The sequence below is a fragment of the Chanodichthys erythropterus genome, chromosome 16 (genome assembly GCF_024489055.1).
Source record: "Chanodichthys erythropterus isolate Z2021 chromosome 16, ASM2448905v1, whole genome shotgun sequence".
NCBI lineage: Eukaryota > Metazoa > Chordata > Actinopteri > Cypriniformes > Xenocyprididae > Chanodichthys > Chanodichthys erythropterus.
In genome coordinates, this window is record NC_090236.1 from 25999716 (window position 1) to 26018426 (window position 18711).

General features: G+C 38.4%; 1 protein-coding gene across 1 annotated transcript in view; it reads left to right on the top strand.

Moving 5' to 3' along the window:
• Positions 1–3009, top strand: part of fam110b (family with sequence similarity 110 member B) — a 50628-nt gene extending 47619 nt beyond the window's left edge. Inside the window, exon 3 of the mRNA XM_067363491.1 lies at positions 587–3009. Within this exon, the coding sequence (XP_067219592.1) occupies positions 914–2107 (1194 nt within the window). The 5' untranslated portion in view covers positions 587–913 and the 3' untranslated portion in view covers positions 2108–3009. The remainder of the gene's footprint in view (positions 1–586) is intronic.
• Positions 3010–18711: the final 15702 nt, after the last annotated feature.

The following is an 18711-nucleotide window of genomic DNA, read 5'->3' on the forward strand; positions in this document are numbered from 1 at the left end:
TTTTTTTCTTGTCCCCCTGCAAACAGCCTCAGGGTTTTGGCAGAAACATGAGCCCTGATCATACATCTATATTTCTCTGGCTGCAAAAAGAAAACTTGCACACTCACACTTAAATCGCTGAATCATGGTTTCTTTGCAGTTTTATGAGAATAATTTGCCTCTTTTCACTTTCATGAGAATATATACATATAATTTTGTTATGAAATAATTATAAGCAATAAAAAAGAAGGCTGGCTTATCAAATTCTCTTCTGCTTTATTGGATGCAGATGAACAATGGTGATATATCATATAAACTAAGGATTTTCATATAAGGATGAACATTGCAGTCATACATATGGGACCACAGTGCACTAGTCTACATAAATATTTCTACATTTAAAAAGTCTAAGATTGTTTCCCCCACACCCAATACCACCCAAATGTGTTAATTCCACTGATAATGAGGTGTGCATGTGTTTCCATTAGTTGTTTTCTCATGCTTGCATCATCAGCCAACAGCATGCTGGAGTCACAGCTCTTCCTGTTGTTGCTAGGAATGTGATGTCACCTGCTCCCTTAACATGGTTGGTCCTTGTCTGTTTCAGATCCTCAGCCTTGGCCAGGAACAAAGGAGCAGAGACAAGGCTTTTCCCCACAATCCTCTGGTGCTCCCTCCCAGCTGGCTGAGCCTGACGGGTTGTGCTGACACTGACTGGAGCTGAGTGCTCCCTTTTTCTGTTGCGCAGGGCCTGGCTGCGTGGAGGAAGCGGGGGCTAATTAATGAGCTGTGAGTATGAGGCCTCACTGCTGACAGCCAGTGGAGACAGGATTAATAGTCCGGTCATCTGGCTTGATGTGTGTGCCTCCAGGCTGCCCCTTGACGAGAGTCCACTGCGGAATCCACCACGGCGGCCGCCGAGAGACCAGCAGAGATGCCCACCGAGACGCTGCAGGCAGATAGCAAGCCCGTTGGCCAGGGTGGGGCCTTTGCCTCTGCGGTCCCGCTCCGCATTCTCAACAAGGGGCCCGACTACTTCCGACGCCAGACTGAGCCAAACCCAAAGCGGTTGAGTGCCGTGGAGCGGCTCGAGGCCGATAAGGCCAAGTACGTAAAGAGCCAGGAGGTCATCAACGCTAAGCAGGAGCCCATCAAGCCACAGGTACTGGCCAAGCCCCCTGTCTGCCCAGTTCCTGTCAAGAGGAGTGGCGGTGTGGGATCTGGCTTGAAGGCCTCCAACAACAATGCCAAGTCAGACACTTGCGCAACCACCACCAAACGGGAGAACCTCAACCTGGAGATCCTGAAGAACATTTTGAACAGCTCCTCCTCATCCGAGGGGCCTGCCAAGGGGACGTCGCACAAAGTCGGGGCACGCAGCTGGGCGCCGCATCGCTCATCCGAGCTGTCGGAACCTGGATGTCGTTCTTTTACCGACTCGCTCAAGGTACCACCATCCACGCAAGGTCGACACAGTCCACAGGGAGGCAACTTGAACCTGAGTCGCAGGCTGCTGGAGGAGAGGTCGTGCGAGGCCGATGGGGAGCGCTCGCCGCTGCATGCCTCCCACAGCTCCTCAGACATTCGACGCATGTGCAATGGCAAGCCACTGAGAGCGGCCCGCAGCAGCAGCTCTTCCGCACCACCACTGCCGCCCAAGCCTAGTGCTAAGGCCTTGGCTGCTTGTGACAATGCTCCCCGCTCCCCTGAAAGAGAGACACTGGCCAGCACTGCTGCAGAGCTGGAGTTGGGCAATTCTGTGTCCCGCAGGCCCTCTCTACACCGCTCCAAATCAGACCTGAGCGACCGCTACGCTCGGGCCGGCGCAGACGTGGAGCGCTTCTTCAACTATTGTGGGCTGGATCCCGAGGAGCTGGAGAGCGTAGGTGTGGAAAGCTTTGCCCGAGCGAACTCTGATATTGTGTCGCTCAATTTCCGTAGTGCCAGCATGATCAGCTCGGACTGTGAGCAGTCACGGCATAGTAACGATGACCTAACCGATGAAGAAGATGATGCCGGGGAACGCGTTCCCTATGGAATTTCTGCCGTTGAACGGAATGCCCGAGTCATTAAGTGGCTCTACAGCATCAAGCAGGCACGGGAGTCTCAGAAAGTCTCCCATGTCTAAAAGAGGGAGCAGACCTCCCCAACCCCATCTGGACTTGGTACCTGCTTACTTTTGCAATCCATGCACTGTCTTTGAAATCTCTAAAGATTACATGGCAAAGCCTTTTGAGTTGACGGCACTTTTTAGTCGCTTTTTGCATTCAGTGTTCGCTGTCTTCTGAATCTGCATGACTCCTTAGACACTCAGCCTCTTTGCGGCCTCAAGGTAATGCAGCTCATGTAGGAACCTCTTTAAAGATGGTTGCGTCAATGCCATCTCTGTGCAGAGAACAACTCATTTCCTTTTTTCTTTCTGCCTCTGTCTATCAAACGTTTTGATGCCAGCACCTTTCAGGTGCTTCTTATTTCACTTGGGTGCACTGAGCCAGGAAGCCATATCGGTATGAATGCAGAGCTGCAGTGTGTTTAGAAATCTTTTGATCCTCTCTCTGTCTTTTTTTTTTTTTTTTTTTTGACTTGTTCTTATGATGGATATGAGTTGTATGTATATAAACCTCTGTGAATAGGCGCAGCAGAAGCATGTTTTAGTCTATTCTCGAGATCTCCCCCTCCCGACTTCTCTTGGTCAGCCTTGCACTGGTCATATTGTTCCAGCAGTATCACCACACCATTCAGCTTCATGTGTTTTGTTTTCACTTTGTCTGTCGTCCATAAATTTCCTGTTTTATTTTTGTGGTACTATGGTTTCGAAAGGTGTATATGCTGTAAGAATATGTATATAATTTTCAGAGTTGTCGGAAAAGCTTTGTGTGATGACGAGTCTGATATGTTCCTCCATAGTTCCTGGTCTGTTTGTTCCCCCTTTGGGCTTGCATTGCGAGGCTGTGTGAGACTTTGTCCATAAACAAATCTGTACGACACTGTTGTTGCAATGACATATATGTTCGGTATATTGAAGTTTGAGCTGTTACTTAAAAATTTCATCAAAATGTTTGTTCACATTTAGTTCTTTTTCATTTCAATAAATTCAAAAACTTTTGTCATCAACCTCAAATGTTTGAATGTATTTTTCTGTTCTTTATATATTTGATGCATGCATGTTATATTTTTCAAGTGAAGCATAAACATTCTTCAAAATGTTTTATTTTGTATTCCTCTGGAGAAAAAGTCAAAGGTTTAGAACGACATCAAGGTGAGTGAATGATGATTTTTTTTTTTTTTACTATCCCTTTAAGCAATAAGGAAAATCCTAGAATGATTTTTGAACCAGCTCACACGTCGGGTAGTAAGTGGTGGAAAAATCACAAAGGCCAGTCATGTGATCCTCCTATTGCGGACCCTGAGAAAACAGCTGTCAAGTCTTGTATTCTCACAACTTGTGCATAGGCAAGATCTTCCCAGTTTACAAGTACTTTATTGTCCTTAGAGGTAATTCTTTTTGTAGACAGCAGTATACATACATGTTTTGAAACCCTTTTTTCACTCTCTCATTGTAGCCCTCGGTCTGCAGGAGGGTATGTACTTTTTAATTTAGCCATTTGTGCTGCCTGCTTTCTCAGGGCAAGAGGAAATGATCTAATTCATCACAAATGTTTAGAAAGACCAGACTGCTGCACTAAAGGCCCCCTCGCTCCCCGGAGCACCTAACTCACTCCCATAAACAAGCTCAAGGGATCCATGGGTCACAAGCTGGAACACTTACGTGAAGCCTAATGTTTTCACCCACTTTTCTCTGCAGTTTACAGAAAAGACCTTCAACTTTGATGCAATCGAAAGCACTGAATTGGTCTTTTTGATGCTTGCTAAGGCAAGTCTCAGTATAACTATTTCTGATACTTATTCAGTTTAGGTGCACATGTATGGTGCAGACATGAATGATACCTCAAACTGTAATTAAAGTTTAGTTCACCCAATTCTGTCATTAATTACTTACCCTCATGTCGTTCCACACCCATTAGACCTAGAATTAAGATATTTTTGATGAAATCCGAGAGGTGTATGACTCGTCCTTAGCAACATAACCACCACTTTCAAGGTCCAGAAAGGTACTAAAGACATCATTAAAACCACTGACGTGACTGCAGTGGTGCATGTTGTGAAGCGACGAGAATACTTTTTGTGCGCAAAAACAAAACAAAAATAACGACTTTATTCAACAATATCTTCTGAATGCGGTGCCAGTTTAGTTTTTTTCGTAAGTTGAATAGGGAAGGTGTAGGGCATATAGCGCAAGCTTTTTGAAGAATACAGAAGGTATATCTTGAACAGCTACTGTATTATAAGTGGCTTTTGATTTTAGTAACAAATCGTGTCTGTTATTTAAGCCACAAAATGGCTGCCAGCTCTTGCTTTTCTGAAATTGAATGTTGTTTTAGGGTAATTATGAATGACTTGTAATAGCATTTGAGTGCCTGTAATATTTACAGAATGCACACCCCCTCCCCCTACTCTCCTTACCACAAGAAATGTAGGATTAGCCAATCCTCCCTCCGGCTTTGCATGACATGAAGATAATTTCTCAGTTGATCTAATGACTAATGGGGGTTTATCTCTTCATATGAGGAAAGTACAAGATTTTTGAGCTGTGGCAGTAAAAAAAGCCTTGCTTTCCCTGTCAGGACCTGGATTGAAACAAAATGGCACCCCAGGCAAAACCAAGACTCGATAACAATGAGGAGGTGAATTTAATTTTCCATTTTGTTTCCTGAAGTTACACTAATAACATCAGACCCTCTCATGAAAACCTTCATTAATTTCCATCTCGCATGCCTGACAAAAGAAGCATTGATGAATGCCCTTTCTATAGCGCCTTGCTTTCTTTCCCTGGCAGGAGTGGAGCAGAACATTAGGCTATGAAAGCAAGCCATGTTTGAGCTCTGTCTCTCTCTCTGCTGGAGGGATGCTGCGACATGGTTGTTTGGGGTTCACTGGCTGTAATCATTCCCCCTGCACGCCTTTCTCCACAGCACAAAGGCTGCAAGTTTCTTCATCCCTTTGATTCATGCTTTTCTAATGCAGCGGTTTAAGCCCAGTGCTTAGCTACAGCTGTGAGCTAACATGACATTTACCACCGATTGCCACGTCTCTCAGGCCAGAGGCTCACAGTCATCATGTGGTGTCATAACTGGCTGAGCATGGCCTCGTTGTCCCACTATTGTTTCGTCTGTGGCACTGCAGCATAAATAACCAGGGATTTCTTCAGCATTATATCTCCTTATATCAGTATAGAAAGGGAGGATTTTCCTTATGGTACTTGGTAAATTTTTAGTTATGTTTGTCAGTATGTGTCATGTCCATTAAAAGCGAAGGGCACTTACTTTTTTTTTTTTTTTTTTTTTTTTTTAAAGCAAGTGTATTTTGAGTGCAACTTTAAAAAAAAAAAAAATTCAACATTGTATTATTGATGAAGTTGCATGATTACTGTAGGAAAAAAAACTATGGAAATGCATGCTGATCTGTGAAGTTCAATTGCAATTTTGCTTGATTAAATAGTAAGTAAATGGTAAATAAGTAAATTGCAAGTAAATAACATTTATGAGACTTTTGATTTTATGTGTTACACTGTCCTTAAAGGGTTAGTTCACCCAAAAATTATTACTATTATAAATTATTACTCACCCTCATGTCATTCTACACCTTAAGACCTTTGTTCGTCTTCGGAACACAAATTAAGATATTTTTGATGAAATCCAATGGCTCAGTGAGGCCTGCATCACCTGCAATGGTACACTGTAAAAAATGACCGTGATTTTAAAAGTAAAAGACTGTAAAAATGCTGCGGTGAAACACTGTCAATTGGTTTACAGTAAAATACTGTTAAATTCAGTTTTTGGAAGTTAAAAATAACAATTCATTGTAAAATTTACAATGGAAAAATGTAAATTGACATTCCCACAATTCCCTGCGTGACACTTCACATTTGATATATTTTCATTGAAATAACTCAGTTTCTTCTTAGTTTTTCTCATTTTTTTCTAATCAGTTATGTACATTAGGGTTTTATGTTACATCTAATGTTGTTAAATTAATGTTTATTGCATTTTTAAAATTTCATGCATGTTACCATGATGGTGTTCAGTGTGTGTGTGTGAATGACACTGCGTGCACCTTCTATATATTAGTATTGTCCTCCTCAGCTTGTGGAAAAGCTTAGATTCATCATGTGGCTCTTATCACCACTGTGTTTGGTGACTGTCAGTATTATAAAGGTACAAAACAGATATTAGTACTTCATTAGGTTGGTAATGAAGGTTGGTAACATTTATATCAGATAATGGAATACGGTATTTTACCGTAAATTTTACTGGGATTTTTTTTTTTTACAGTGTACTTCCTCTCTCAAAATCCGTAAAGGTACTAAAAACATATTTAAATCAGTTCATGTGAGTACAGTGGTTCTACCTTAATATTATAAAGCGACGAGAATATTTTTTGTGTGCCCAAAATAATGACTTTTTAACAATATCTAGGGATGGCTGATTTTAAAACACTGCTTCGGAGCATTACGTATCTTTTGTGTCGAATCAGTGATTCGGATCGCGTGTCAAACCGCCAAACTTCTGAAATCACATGACTTTGGCACTCCAATCCACTGATTCAATTCATAAAGCTCTGAAGCTTCATGAAGCAGTGTTTTGAAATCATCCATCACTAGATATTGTTAAAAAGTCGTTATTTAGTTTTTTTACTGCACAAAAAATATTCTCGTCACTTTATAATATTAATATTGAACCACTGTGCTCACATGAACTGATTTAAATATGTTTTTAGTACCTTTATGGATCTTTTAGAGAGGAAGCACCATTGCTGGCTATGCAGGCCTTGCTGAGCCATCGGATTTCAACAAAAAATATCTTAATTTGTGTTCCGAAGATGAACGAAGGTCTTACGGGTGTACAACGACATGAGGGTGAGTAATAAATGACATTATTTTCATTTTTGGGTGAATTAACCCTATAATGTGTGTAACCCTTCCTGTCTGGGGCAATTGTGGTAACAATAGTTCATTAAGTAGTGCAAAATGTTTTCAACACTGCTAATAATAAATGTTTCTTGAGCAACAAATTAGCATATTAGAGTGATTTCTAAAGGATCATGTGACACTGAAGACTGGTGTAATGGCTGCCAAATAAATAAATAAATTCTAGTGAACCAAGCAAATTGCAATATATAATATAATATAATAATATAATATAATATAATATAATAAAAGACAGATACTGGAATTTTGCTAAGCCTGCTCTTGCAGATCTTCCTGATTCTATGCAGTCTCTATGAGTATTATCACAAAAATCAAGGAAAAAGCTAGGGCCAAAACCTAAGGCTAAGAATGCTGGAATTAAATGTGATAAGACATTGGAATTATTTTTTTCTATTTTTAACTTTATATCATGAGTGCCAAGTGTAAAATTACTACTTTATTTAAATGTCACATCATGGTGGTTTAGGGCTTACTTTTGTAGGACTTCAGCTTTCTGCTACCTTTGTCAACAGCTGTTAATCAGGTTTTACCTTGTCAAGTATTTGAACAATACGAGCAATCCGTCAGAGCAAAATATCATTAGAAAGCATGCGGGGACCCATCGTTAAAATTCCAGTAGCTTGGTAAAAGCTTTGTCAACAACCTGCATTCACTTGTGTTCAGTCAGGAGAGTAAGAGGGCTCTGTGTGCAATGAATGCTCCTGAAATTGAAATTCAAATGGCAGCCCACAGCTAACTATCAGCTCTAAGATTCCTCTCTAGCCTCAAATAGCTGAAGATGCTTAAAAGAGGGGAAATCTGAATTATAAAACATAAATTGGGCTTGTATATTTAAACAGTGTAGATTCTTGTATAATCAGTCTATTAAAAGTTTTTTTTTCTTTTTTTTTCCAAGTGTTATTTCATTCAAGCTTGATTTCTAACATCTATAGCAGATTATCCTAACATCCTCCCCTCAACTGAGTATGACCAACAACCATAATCACCTGATTAAAGTGCTTTTTTTATTCCGATGATGAGAAATGTATAAGCCATCCATTTCTAAATATCTTTTATGGGCATGATCCTGAGATGGCACGCAGATGTGGTTATTAGTGTGATGCACGCAGTGCCCGCATACAGTATGAAATGGAGATTAAATAAAGCTTCTACCTAGGCCATGTGTTAATGTGCCCCTATTATGCCTTTTTTTAAGGTTCCTAATATTGTTTTGGGAGTCTCCTACAACAGGTTTACATGCATGCAAGGTCAAAAAAAAAAAAACAACAACATTCATTTTCTCATAATATACATTTAATTTCACCTCAGTTCTGTTTTGTAAACGATTCATTAGAAGCAGTTCAAAGAATCTATTGTAAGAATAGAGTAAGAAGAGCCTACTCTGCTCTGATTGGTCACATGGCCCAATCCTTTGTGATTGGTCTACTGCGTGCACCACGCGCCCATTGCCATAATTGAATGACAGCTATCAATTTGCAAAACATTGTATACAATGTATAGACAGAAAAGATTTTACCGTATCAATTCGAGCCCGAGTCCGACGATGAAATGTCTGAAGTGGTCAATCAACCAGAAACTGATTCGCAAAGTAGGATGTTTCTATATGGTAAGTGTCACCTTAGTTATTTATAAGACGTGATATATTTATAACGTACTTTATGTAGGTGCACCTGTGTAATAAAAACGCAGAGGAAAAAACTGTTTGTTTTACAGTTATGTAAGCGAACCGCGCCCACAGTTATTAGTTGTAAACTCCCATGTTAGCCGAGAGACAGACTAGGGTGTTACGTTACACAATATAACATACAAAACTACCAATTTTGAATGATTGCTAGATAAACATCAATTATTAATCATATTTACAGCTATGTTACACACTACATGAGTAGGTAATTTTCAAAAATCCATAATAGGGACACTTTAAGGACAGTGTGTGTAACCCTTCTTGTCTTGGGCAACTGTGGTAACAAAGATAATTTGTTCATTTGTTCAATGCTAAGCAGCGCAACTGTTTTCAACATTGATAATCATCATGTGAGGATCATGTGACACTGAAAACTGGAGTAATGTTGCTTTGCCATTACATGAATACATTACATTTTTAAATATATTCAAAAAGAAAATGTTTTTTAAAAAAAAATCGTTTTGATCAAATGCAGCCTTGGTAAACATAAGAGACTTCTTTCAAAAACATTAAAAATGACTGACCCAAAACTGTTGAATGGAAGTGTATGTACAGTTGCCTATTTTGAATAATAATAAGCCATATGCATTTACACATGTTTCAACATGAATGTTACTTTTTCTTGCTATATATCTCTGTGACTGATATTAGCCAGTTGTCTGTCAGAAACTCCTTTGATATGTTTTCTTCAGTGACCTTCAGTGAAACAGAACCATTTCACTGATTCCACTCTGAAATAGTGATACGGAACAAAATGTAATGTATCTAGGTTTATAAATCGTACAGTTTGTCTCAGGGACACAATACACAAGCAGGTTTGTGGTCACAGCACCGAGGATGGAAGGTCAGTCACGCAGGACTATAATTGACCTAAAAAGCTTTTATTTCAGTTCCCAGTTCTGCATCAAACTCTTGGCACACAAAGAAGGAACAGAAACTGTATCTGGATCCTCAGAGCATCCAGAGCAGCCTGAACAATAACTGCACATGATGAACTCAGACTGTCCCCTAGTGGTGCTTTCTGCTTCTTACACGGGTGAGAATATAAATAGAAAAGCCTTTTTTAATCTAATTTCACATTACTAAACTCCAATGTTTTTATACTGTGTTTCATATTTTAAAATGCATTTTCATATGAGAACAATGCAAAAACAGTTCCAATAGTTTGATAGAGCATTCAAATCATTACACACAGGGCCTCAAGGGGGCAGCATACACACAGAGATGATCTTAAAAACACATGCTGTATGATTTGGCTATGTTCAAAAAGGAATACTAGAAGAATACTAAAAACTGTGCAGCATACAGTTCTTAAAGTATGTAAAACAGAGAGAGTTATGCAATAGTAAATGTATCAAACAGTAGTATGTTACATTGTTGTCACATGACCTCATCAGAGAATGCTTAAAGGATAAGTTCACTTTTAAATGAAAATTACCCCAATCTTTACTCACCCTCAAGCCATCCGGAGCCATGTGGAGTATACATTTATGATGGATGGATGTGGATGGAAGCATTTTCTTCAGCCCCTGTTCACTGCCAACTTTGTGTTCTTCAGAAAGAAGAAAGTCATATACACCTAGGATGGCTTGAGGGTGAGTAAAGATTGGGGTAATTTTCATTTGAAAGTGAACTAATCCTTTAATACATGACTGCTAAAATTCTTAATCCAAGAAAAATTCCAACTGATATCACGTCTGGTTAATTTGTCATGTTCAAACTGGAACGTCAAATCAAATGCACTGCATTGTGGCACACAGTGTAGCACATGTTCTGTTGTTTATGACATATTTTGACAAATATGCTGCAGTAGACCTGCCAGGTATTCTATGCACATAGAATATTGAAAATATATCTATATCTATAACAGCACTGCCTTTTAGCCTGAATAAGACTTCAGATGAACAGCGTCACCTAGATACGATAATAACAATGGTCATTTAGTTGTATTGATTATATCTACCATTCAATATAATTTAAAACTTCGTTAGATTTAGCTGATATCAAGTTCTACACTGAAGAAAAAAACAGAAAAAAAAAAACAGACAGATATTCATATTATTTTTGAATTTATCTACACAAATTGTGTTTTTCTTCCACAGGATTAAATTATGTGTAGTAAATGTGAACCAATCAAGTACTCAAATGATTTTGTTATTGACATTACTGAAACTGTTGTTGCTTGGAATATAATGGGGAGAGTAAAACTGTTGAATTTAAGTATTATTTTATGTGTTTTGGGGCAAGGTATGGAAGTAAAATAATGCCAAATGTTTTTGAAATAAAAAGCTTGTTGAATTGCACTATTTGAAAAAAAATATGCATTACATTAGCTGTACTTGCATTTAGATGCACTGTATTTTTAAGGCTTGCATTTTTATGGGCTGAAATTCAACATGGTCGTATATTTAGGCTGTGAATATTTCAATTAAAAATATTTCACACACATTTTCATTATTAAAAATTCAATAATTCATATTCACCTTTTAGATTTCACTTCCAAAATATTCATTCTGTTTAAAAATACAACCTATAAAATTCAACTAGCAATTTTCAGTCCATTTTATTTCGCTTTACAAATTCGCTTCCACAAATTCAGTGGCTCAAATTCGGCAGAAAATTCAACATTTCACATCCGGGAACTGCAGGAAGAGCAGTAGAGTGCCGATGCATCATCTCTATCTGCTGTTGGTCTTCTTCACCAGCAGGTGCCGCTAGCGGCTGTTTAAGACGAGATCACGGCTAGTAAGTCATCATTCATTCATAAAAACAGATTTACAGAAATGGAGCAAGCGGTAAGTGAATGTGTGATGATTATCAGGGCCAGTATAAATGCAGAAAAGCTGATAAAGACACAAAAGCTGCATTTATGTTTAATTCAGTGTATTTACGCTTACTTTCCCTGTGTAGCTACAGCTTTCTCTACAGTGAACAAGATAACGTTATTGCCCGATGCTGGTGTATAGATCAAACGTTAAATCTGAGATAGACATATATTTTTCTCTGTTGTTTAGTTTCCTTAACTTTATATCGCAGCGCTGTGTTGTAATACTAGGGCTTCCCTCATCCGTCATAGCTGCCATCAGGACATATAAACTCTTAACACAGCTTAATGGACTCGTACAGTGATATAAAAGACCAAACTCGCACCTCATTTGTGATGTAGGTTAGACTATATAGGCTCCAAGAAAGCAGATACTGGCATTAAGTTGATTTGACGCTGAACGTTTGATTATGATATTCGCAAATTTAGGGACTGTCTCTAAAGTTACAACATTATATATTCACGTTTCTACCTTCAATAGCATTTAAAGAGAATGACTTAGTCACAAAACCAACTGTAAATTGTTCATCTAGGTGTCAGGTATAATGCAAACCTTTTAGATTTTTGATGTTTATTAAAATAAAAGGTAACACTTTATATTAAATAGTTGATATGAACGAACAATGAACTGCACTTCTACAGCACTTACTAATCTTTGTTAATGTTAATTCCAGCATTTACTAATACATTATTAAAATCAAGAGTTGTATTTGTCAACTTTAGTTAATGCACAGTGAAGTAACATGAACAATGAACTGCTGTATTTTTATTAACGTTAACAAAGATTAACAAATACAACAACAAATGTGTTGCTCATGGATAGTTCACATTAGTTAATACATTATGAACCTTACTGTAAAGTGTTTCCAAATAATCTGTCAAGTAATATGTAAAGATTGCTATGTATTTCACTACTGTATTGGATCATACAAAAAAATGCCATAATTTAAAGCTCAATAGCATTTGATGAGAATGATTTACAATCACCAAAACTACCTGTGAAGTGTTCATCTATAGGTGCCAGGTCGAAGAGTGATGCACCCTTCTCTCTCTCTCTCTCTCTCTCTCTCTCTCTCTCACACACACACACACACAAACACACACATATTCAAACACACTCAACTCAAAGTACATGCACATATACTTTTTCTTTTTTTTACACATTCATCACACAATTAGTTCTACTTAGTTAATTTTATTTCTAAATTTAATTTAAAATTTGTATAAGCAGGATAATCTATGATCAGGTAAAATAAAAAATGAACAAAGTAAAAAAAAAATTGTGTGATGAACGTGTAAAAAAAGAAAAAAAAAGAAATAGTATATATGCATGTACTTTGAGTGGGGTGTGTTTGAATATGTATATGTGCATGTGTGTCTACAAGAGTTTGGTAGAAGGTAGAAACGTGAATACAGAATGTCGTAACTTTAGAGACAGTCCCTAAATTTGCGAATATCATAATCAAACGTTCAGCGTCAAATCAACTTTATGCCAGTATCTGCTTTCTTGGAGCCTATATAGTCTAACCTACATCACAAATGAGGTGCGAGTTTGGTCTTTTATATCACTGTACGAGTCCATTAAGCTGTGTTAAGAGTTTATATGTCCTGATGGCAGCTATGACGGATGAGGGAAGCCCTAGTATTACAACACAGCGCTGCGATACAAAGTTAAGGAAACTAAACAACAGAGAGAAATATATGTCTATCTCAGATTTAACGTTTGATCTATACACCAGCATCGGGCAATAACGTTATCTTGTTCACTGTAGAGAAAGCTGTAGCTACACAGGGAAAGTAAGCGTAAATACACTGAATTAAACATAAATGCAGCTTTTGTGTCTTTATCAGCTTTTCTGCATTTATACTGGCCCTGATAATCATCACACATTCACTTACCGCTTGCTCTAATTCTGTAAATCCGTTTTTATGAATGAATGACTTACTAGCGTTGCTTTGGTCTTCCTAAACAGCCGCTAGCGGCACCTGCTGGTGAAGAAGACTAACAGCAGATAGAGATGATGCATCGGCACTCTACTGCTCTTCCTGCAGTTCCCGGATGTGAAATGTTGAATTTTCTGCCGAATTTGAGCCACTGAATTTGTGGAAGCGAATTTGTAAAGTGAAATAAAATGGACTGAAAATTGCTAGTCGAATTTTATAGGTTGTATTTTTAAACAGAATAAATATCTTGGAAGTGAAATTTGAAATGTGAATATGAATTATTTAATTTTTAATAATGAAAATGTGTGTGAAATATTTTTAATTGAAATATTCACAGCTTAAATATACGACTGTGTTGAATTTCATCCCATAAAAATGCAAGCCTTAAAAATACAGTGCATCTAAATGCAAGTACAGCTAATGTAATGCATATTTTTTTTTCAGTTAGAGCAATTCAACAAGCTTTTTATTTCAAAAACATTTGGCATTAATTTACTTCCATACAAGGCAAGTAAATGGGGACACTTGATAGTGTTTAATGTTCAATTATGTTTTCCTTTCCTATACCGGTATAATCGTAACATTTAAAAAACATATTATAATATATATATACATGTTAATTAGGGGTATCGCAATATACCGGTATTGCCGATAACCGTAATATTTAAAATTAATAGTACACATGTAGTGCAGTAACTGATTACATGTACAGGTAGGCCAAATCTGTATTAAATAATCAGATTCCAAAAAATCAGTACTTTCAATTAGACTATATAACATTTTAAAATACTTGTAATCAGACTACAGTTCCTTTTATTGATTACAATATTACATGTTATTCTCACATAGCAGTAAATTATTTATAATTCTCTCTACTACTATTTTTATTTTTTACATTTTGCAAGTCCTACTACTTCTATATGTTCAGAAGGTCTTCCAGGTTTGTGGAATTGCACTAGTCATGTGACTATCTCTGTAGACTGAGACACACACAGCACTTGATTACTACTATTTGTTTTCTCAACATTGCATATCTAATTAACTCCTGACGAACACATTAATTATTATTTGAATTAGCACTCAGTCATTTAACCATATATTACTGTCTTTGGAAGGCTTTTGTCTTCAAACACATCAAAATGTATACATTTTATATTTAGGTGCAATGCAGGAATTCTCCAACTTTTTGTCAGTTGAACCCCTTTGCATCTATTGGCAGCCAGTACAAATTGATGAAGAGAGGTGTGACATGCTCTCTTCGGCTCGTTAAAGACCACTCTTGCTGCGGGATTCTGGATCAGTTGCAGAGGTTTGAGAGTTGTGATGGAATTTTTGAACTAATTAATAATGAACTAACATTTCTTTTCTTCTACAGGCCTAATAATAATAATCTAACTTTGAAATAGAGAAATAGTCACTAGGACTGAGTGTTGTGATTCAGAAAAATTCTGCTGTGCTGGCTAGATAGCATTCTTCTAAGGATAAAAAAAATAGTCTTTTAGAAATTGTTTTAACCTATTGAGTAATCTGAACTATTAACCCTGAGACATTTTTTTGATAATCTTGTGATTCAGTTCACTAATCTAAATTTATGCGGGACATAGGAACTGAGATGTTTTTCTTAAATCTAAACCAATCGTATTGAGACTGATGATAATGAGTAATAAGTCATGCAATACTGACTGTGAAGTGTACCAGAAATCCTGTAAAACCTGTTGTATTCCTTTGTTCGGAAAGAGATTCTCTGGAATTGATGAGAACTCTCGTGGCCGTGATTAAAGCTTTGAAGGACAAAAACTGGAGTCTCTGGTTAGGTAAGGTTAGGGAACATGATTTAAGGGGGTCAAGATGTTGACCCGAAATATTATTGAGTGTCGATTAGGAGATGCTCCGAAAGATCAGGAAATTTATTGAGTGTCGATTAGGAGACACTCGGGTGTTGACTAGGAGACGCCCCAGGAAGGTAACTTAAGTCAGGTGCATCTTGGAAAATCTACCACACAGTACATGCTGGAAGGCCAGCCAAGAGAGCATTACAATAGTCTGGATAGAACATAAGTTTGGACAAGGAGTTGTGTAGCATTCTTCAACAGGAAGGGCCTGATCTTCCTAATGTTGTATAAGGCAAATCTGCAGGACCGGGCAGTTCTAGCAATGTGGTTTGTGAAGTTTAACTGATCATCAATCACAACTCTGAGGTTCCTGGCTATCCTGGATGGAGTTATAGATGACAAAGCTAACTGAATGGAGAAGTTGTGATTAAGTGTTGGGTTGGCCCGAGATAACAAGCAGTTCTGTCTTTGCAAGGTTAAGTTGAAGGTGGTGGCCTTTCATTCAGTCTGAAATGTCTTCCAGGCAGGCTGAGATAAAACATTTTTTTGCAGTAATTAGTTTATCCACAAGGTGGCAACTGTGCCCTCGGGCCGGCGATTCACAAGTTGAAGAAAAACTGCTTAAACAGAACAGACCGGAACGCATGCAAGCTACCGCAACAATGGAGGCCTACATAGATGAGAGTTTATGCAAAGAGGTTAGAAAGTACCCTCATTTGTACAACTCTAGCATGAAAGAATACAAAGATATTTACATGGGTTGTAACTCGCGGCGAGAGATTGCTCAAAACTGTGAATGCATTGAATGCCTGTGTACACATACAAATCAAATGAAGTATACTTTGCAAGGCTGTGCGTTTGACTACGAGGGTATGCATAAAAAAAAAAAAAACGAAGTATACTTTGGTCTTAAGAAGCTATAATGACTATTATTTCTTATGTCTAATTAAAACATCTACAAATGTATAAAACTGATCATATATCAGGTAAAACCCATAGACACCTGTTCACCTGATCTCAGTAAATCCGCATGATTCCTGGGTTTCCAGAGATTGACCCCCAATGGTGAACCATTGAAATTTCAAAATGTTTCGAAATGGTTATGACATAACGAAGACTCGTTTACTAAAAACATGTGACTTTGGCTGTTTGATACACGCTCTGAACCACTGATTTAAAACAAAAGATCTGTAAAGGTTTCGAAGCCCATCACTAATGATAACACGTAATAACCAACCAGTATCTAGTTGACATCCCAACATACAGTAGGTGGTGGTATCGCACCTTAACACTGGTTGCCGCTACCTTTCATAAAACAGAAACGGACAAAACACACAACTGCTACTGCTGCGACAAAGCATGTCATCGGATATGACAGACAAGACTACCTGCACTCCAAGAAATCAGGCTTGTCGCTAGTGTGGAAGTTTTTTGGATTCCATCTGCAAGTCTGCAGGACTTGCTGATCCATAGTGAGTGCAAAAGGAGGCAATACCACCAACCTTTTCACCCACTTCCACCTCTGTTATCTTGCAGACTGAGACAGGGTGTGCTTCTCAATGCTCAAATTGATGCTTCCTCGTTTCCTTGCTCCTCCATCCTCCAGCCTGTGACCCGGAAACCAATCTAATTCAGCTATCATGAAGGACATCTCAATTCTCTAATTGCACCTTGAGGAGGCGAGGAATGAGGACGCTTCCTGAGGAGTCATGAGCCAGGATACCCAGGTGTATTCTTCCTTTGATTCATAAGGGGGTGGAGCTAAGACGCAAGGAAAGAAAGAGAGGAAAGAAAACGAGGATGCACAAATAAGAAATGAGAATCACACAGGGACAGCTGTAGGTCGGAGTAATGGCTGTGCTGAAAGGAAGCGTGCCGAAAGGTGAATTGATACAAAAGAAACTAACCCCTAACCCTACCCTAAACCCTGACAGACAGCTTTCACGACTACTGATAAAGACACGCCCCAAACCTTCACCATGCCCATTACTCCAACCTGCAGATACCCACACTTAAGGCAGGAACACACCAAGCTGACGGTCGAGCGTGGGGCAGTTTTTCTTCGTCGGCCGACTAAGTTTCCTCGGTGTGTTCCGCGTTGTCTTTTTTTCGGCCGATTCGAAATGTTGAATTGCCGTCGGGCCATCTGATCATTCTGATTGGCTGTTCAGATACTGCCACCTGCTGATTCGGAAAGGCATTTCATCTCACGCAGGAGCAGAACTGACGTGCTATTTGGCCGTTGGCTGTTTAGCGTCGGTTTGGTGTGTCAGGCCAACTTTGGACACAAACGCTGCCGACGTGAGCCAACCCCGCAGTCTGCTTTCGTCGCCACTAGTTCGTCGGCGTCAGCTTGGTGTGTTCTGGCCTTTAGGCAGATTTGGCAACTGGACAAAGAGTAAGTTGCAGTTATTTTTTTGTCCTGAAAGGGGAAATGTTACATTAAACTGTCAACTGCTGACGCCTTTCTTTGTTTTATTGTATTTACATCTCCCGGGGCTTTTAGTCCAAAAGTGTGCTGATTTGAATAAAAACGTATGGATTATCGTATGTTTACTTAAAATATAGGGAGCAGTATTCTTCTTTTTTTCTATTTTTACCGAAAATAGGGAGCATTATGGATGTGAGCATTATGGAACGCTAAACTCTCACATTAAATTTGTTTCATTCATACTTGATGCCGGAGGGCGCTTTCTCCATCCACCAAAGTTAACACAGGCCTACAGGCTGTTCTGCTTAGTGGGTGACATTACTTCTTTGGACTTGTGGTTCAAATTTAACCCTCAGGTTGTGTCCGGGTCATTTTGACATGGAGAGGATTTTCTTTTTCCTGAAAATGCTAGTTAATGTTATCGCATTGGACAAAAACATACTGACTGTAAACACCCAGGTTATAACTACTTACCCAAAATTTGAGAATAATTGTAATTTTTTGTAAAATGTTTTCCACCTGGTGTTTCCAAAAATCATTTTTCAACTTCTTTTTAAATTAGAACACAATTTGTATTTATTTTTTAAACTGACTGATTGTAGGCCTCATTGATCAGTTGAATATTGACAGATTTATCCACAAATAATGTTTTTTCACTCAAAAACTGAGGTGCAAATGATCAGGTCAATGAGGCATATGATCAGTCAGTTCCAAAAAGAAATACAAAACTTGTCCTAACTGAAAGAAAACAAGTTGACAAAATGATAAAATCCATTATTTTATGATAATATAGCATAACAAGCGATTTACAAGCAATTTTTAACAGGCCGGTTATTTTTGACCGGGAACTCAAAAGGTGTTATAGAGTTTTCAACACCTCATAAGGGTTAACTAATTTCCTAGAGCTTTCAAACAAACTAGACCAAAGACCAATCCAATCCAAACAACTGCCTATGGATAACCACTCAA